This window comes from Solanum lycopersicum, chromosome 3 (assembly GCF_036512215.1).
Source record: "Solanum lycopersicum chromosome 3, SLM_r2.1".
NCBI classification, from domain to species: Eukaryota; Viridiplantae; Streptophyta; class Magnoliopsida; order Solanales; family Solanaceae; genus Solanum; species Solanum lycopersicum.
The window spans coordinates 54,796,191-54,800,339 of NC_090802.1; the positions used below are offsets into that span (position 1 = coordinate 54,796,191).

At 33.6% G+C, this 4,149-nt stretch overlaps 1 protein-coding gene across 2 annotated transcripts; it reads left to right on the forward strand.

The window, feature by feature from the left end:
* Positions 1–308: 308 nt before the first annotated feature.
* LOC104646462 (protein yippee-like) lies at positions 309–2,866 on the forward strand. Of its 2 annotated transcripts, XM_010319945.4 has the most exons (4): positions 309–603; positions 1,359–1,400; positions 2,523–2,578; positions 2,666–2,866. In XM_010319945.4, exons 1-4 carry the CDS (start codon positions 508–510, stop codon positions 2,748–2,750), a joined length of 279 nt encoding a protein of 92 aa, XP_010318247.2. In that variant the 5' UTR covers positions 309–507; the 3' UTR covers positions 2,751–2,866. The 2 variants fall into 2 exon arrangements, with proteins under 2 accessions (XP_010318247.2, XP_010318249.2); XM_010319947.4 differs by lacking the exon at positions 1,359–1,400.
* The last annotated feature ends 1,283 nt before the right edge of the window (positions 2,867–4,149 follow it).

Sequence of the window (4,149 nt, forward strand, 5' to 3'; positions counted from 1 at the left end):
ATCTTAAAATGTTAGTCCAAATTTTTTTAATTTGACTCTAAAAATAAAAAAACATGACGAATAATATCGAACGGAGGAAATAATAACAAATAGAAAAAAGCAAGAAAGAATTGGGAGGAGATCAGTAAAAGTAAAATATAAAAGATTAAAATAGAAGAGAAAAGGAAATGAAATGAAATAAAATGAAAGTGAAAAGTAGGTCCCATTAACATGTGACAGCCAAATAAGCTTCGTACAACTGACTGTAATTATATCCCGCATATAATAAAAATTTTCACTTAATACCAATACCAATCACAATACTAATACTAAGACTATTCCTCCTTCGGCTTCCTACCAAACGAGGCCTATTCTTTTATCATTTTGATCTTTTCCATTTTGAGTCCTTTTCCTTTCTTGACGTTACTTACTAATATCTTCCAGCCGAATCATAAACTATTAGCCCTTTTTGGATAACTCCTTTTCCATTTTCGTTCTTCAATTTTCTTGTGATCTCAAAAATCTTTGATGGGGAGATTATTTGTGTTTACTCTTGAAGGCAACATCTACAGCTGTAAGCACTGTGGAATTCATCTTGCCCATTCTGAAAACATTGTTTCCAAGGTTTAACTCCATCTTTTCTGTTTGATCACTCTGTTGTTGTGATTTCTTGAAATTTAATTTTGATTTTGATTTGTTTCGTTATAAAAATACTATCTTTGTCTTGATCGGTGGTTTTGTTTCTAGAACTTGTTAAGGATTGTTGTTGGTTTGCTTCAGTAATTTTAGATGTATATAAAGATTGGCTAATTGAAATCAGTTATGTGAGCGAAGAATGTCTTAGATTGAGTAAATTTTCCCCCAAAGGAGATGGGGGTTTTAGTATCAAAGAACTGGGTTTTGTGGAGTTGCTGGATTAGAGGAGTTGTTTGTTGAGTCTGATACTTGGAGTATACTTGATTGACATTTTCTATTTGTTCCATGGCTTTCTGCTAGTGGCTTGAATATTCAAAATATTATTGTTATGCCCAGTCTGTTGATCAGGTCCTGATCTATTTTCTACATTTTTATCAATTTGGTGCTTGCTTGGTCTCTTCATTTTGCTTAATTTCATTGTAGTGTGCATTCATAACTTTCTATGAAGAATTCCATATGACTTCTATAGCATAAAATAAGACATCATTGTGAAGTGTTGCAGCTTTGAAACTACTGTTTCTTAGAAAATTCAAATGCTTTTGGATATAGTGAAATGCTGATTCTGCAATTAATTATATTGATGTTTATGTTACATTCTTGTTTGAGCCCTTAAGTAATGTTTGTACTCATTCTGAGTCATGAAGTTATTTAACTCTATGTTTTCCTTCTAATCTTTCCTTCAGTCTTTCCAGTGCAGTCATGGGAAGGCTTATCTCTTCAGGAAGGTGTAAGTCTATTTGATTTGCACATTCAATCATCAGATATGTTTGTGACATTTTCTCATGTCCAATTTTTTAACTTGCAACATGAAAATCACAAGTGCAACTTACAAGTTCTGTTTGTTTTATTCTTGTTAGAGTATCTGATTGTTGCTAAGCTTTTCTTGGCATTGATGGGACATAAGTTGCTTGTAGCTTGTTTAGATGAACAAAATGATATTACGGCGGTCAAGCTTATCCATACCTATGGTACAGAAAGATGAAAAAGCTACCGTATAAATCCTCTTATTTGACTTCCACCTCTTCTTTTACTGGTTTGGAGGATATTGTTAAGCTAGAAAGTGAAAAAAGATGAAGTGTTGAAGAATTCGTGTTTGGTAGTAGTTAGCCAAAATTTTCAGATTTGAAATGAAAAAAGATTTGTTTTCAAAAGTTGAGTGCAACTGGAGTATGTGCAAGTTATTTGGCTTATACTCTACGTGGGTCACATAGTTCTCAGGATCTTTGATTTTTTTATTAGCTCCGAGTCATTATTATTATGGTACTTTATATGTATATCTTCATACATTTGTGTCATTGACTATAAAATTAGCACCAGAATTTGATCTACTGGATTTACTATAGAACCTAGTGGGGATTTTACCAGACTATTATATCGTGTACTTTTGAATGTATTTCCAGGAGTACAAACATTAACACATCAATATATAGAGTAACTTCTTACTTGACTTGGGTTATTTTTCACTTGGTAGCAGCATTACAATAGTTACATGGCTGAATACATATATTATGCTCCACTTGATTGCTCCTGTTCAAGAGTTCTGCTCTTCTCAAACCTCTTCATTTAATTTTATCATTTAGCATAAACATACAAAATGATAATGCACTTTGTAATTCTGTGTATTCTATACGCCTTTTGTTTCTTTTGACAGTGTGAATGTAACTTCTTGTGAGATAGAAAATAGAATGATGATGACTGGTATGCACACTGTGGCAGACATTTTCTGTGTCTGTTGTGGGTCAAATGTTGGATGGAAATATCTGAGTATGGAGTGATAAAATGCTAGACATTGTCTTTTGGCAGTTGCTAGAAGTTTTAGTTGTTCCTAATATGACGATTCTTTTCAGGAGACCGCCCATGAGATGAGCCAAAAGTACAAAGAAGGAAAATCAGTTCTTGAGCGGTCAGTTGATTACTTCAGTTTTCTTTACAATTGAGTTAGGAACATATAATAAGTCCTCACTGAGGTACTTTCTTTTATACTCAACAGGTTTAAGATTTGTGGCCCTGATGTAAGCCATTACTCGGCTAGTCATGATATTCATGTTGCAGGAAGTGATGTTGATGATGTTTGATCACCATCAAGAACAAAATATCTATCCCAAAATGTACATTCTTTAACTCACCACCCCATTAGTTTTTAATGGACCATTGGATTATTGAATAGCTTAAGCTACTAAAACTTCTTTAAGCTTGTCCTCTATTGTGTATGATAACATGGAAGCCTCCATGTGTTGTTTCAAACTAACATGACCATCTGCCTGCATTTGTTTGCAATGACAATACATTACTAACAAGGCAGTTGCCGAACCATACTACATAGTTCTGGCAACAACAAAAGCTTAAAAAATTAGCACCTTACCCCCATCATCACATCAAAACTTGGTAGAGTTCATAGAAGTAAAACTGGTCTAGTATGGTGTGAAGTTTTGTCCAGATGTAAACAAAATGATTTCCAAAACTAGCTAACATTTTTGTTCGACAATCATGGCTTTGTTGTTTTATCAACAAAAATATGACAAGAGTCGGTAGAAATTTAAGATTATTCAGCAGATTTGTAATGACCTATTATGTCATTATAGTTGTTCAGGGCAATAGTACCCTTGTGTAGATCTCTGTGAGTCAAGAGTGTGGTAGAAATTCGGAAATGGAGAACCGAGTACGAAAATCTGCTTGTGTTTCAGTATAATGGACAGTTTCTTTGTAATAACTAGATCACTATTTATACCTCATTAATTTCTGTTGAGCAATTCATACACTCAAAGAATCAATTTTTATGGGGTTTCTTTAGGTTCATAAATCTATACTAGAAAGGCAAGATTTGACGGACTAGAATTGAAGATCATCATAATTAACTTGCCCCACATGTTGTGCCATCAAAATAATAACCCTAGTTTTCAACGGATGAAATCCTATGGATATTCTTTTCAGTTCTAGGAGTAAATCAAAATATGGAAGAAACGAATGAACGGAAGACACTTACCTCAATAGAGAAAAACCCCAAGTCTTGGAAAAATCGTTTCTGGGGTTCTTTGGTCAGATATTTTACATTATGACTAAGTACGGACAAAAACTAACATAAAGACGCGAGTTACTGTTTTCCGACCTTCTCCGTTGCAAAACTTCACAACTTCGTTATGATCATGCATACTTCCTATTCGATAAAATCATCTTTAAATAATTGGTTAAACGTTCTAAAGGTAAAATTATGTGAGTTTGAATACTCAAGACTTTTGTTTGAGAAAGAACATGATTAATGTGTTGTCATATTTCGAGAATGAATACTTCTAAGGGTAAGATTGTTCATCGTCTCAGGTTGAGAACTTACGGGTGATGAGTCTAAATATGAGAGTTTTATTATTGTCCGTCGTCTCATGTTGAAAACTTGCGAGTAATAAGTCTAAATATGAGAGTTTTATTACAACATGACTTTTGTTCAATATTTCTTTTTTGATGACAAGGGAAACCCGCAAC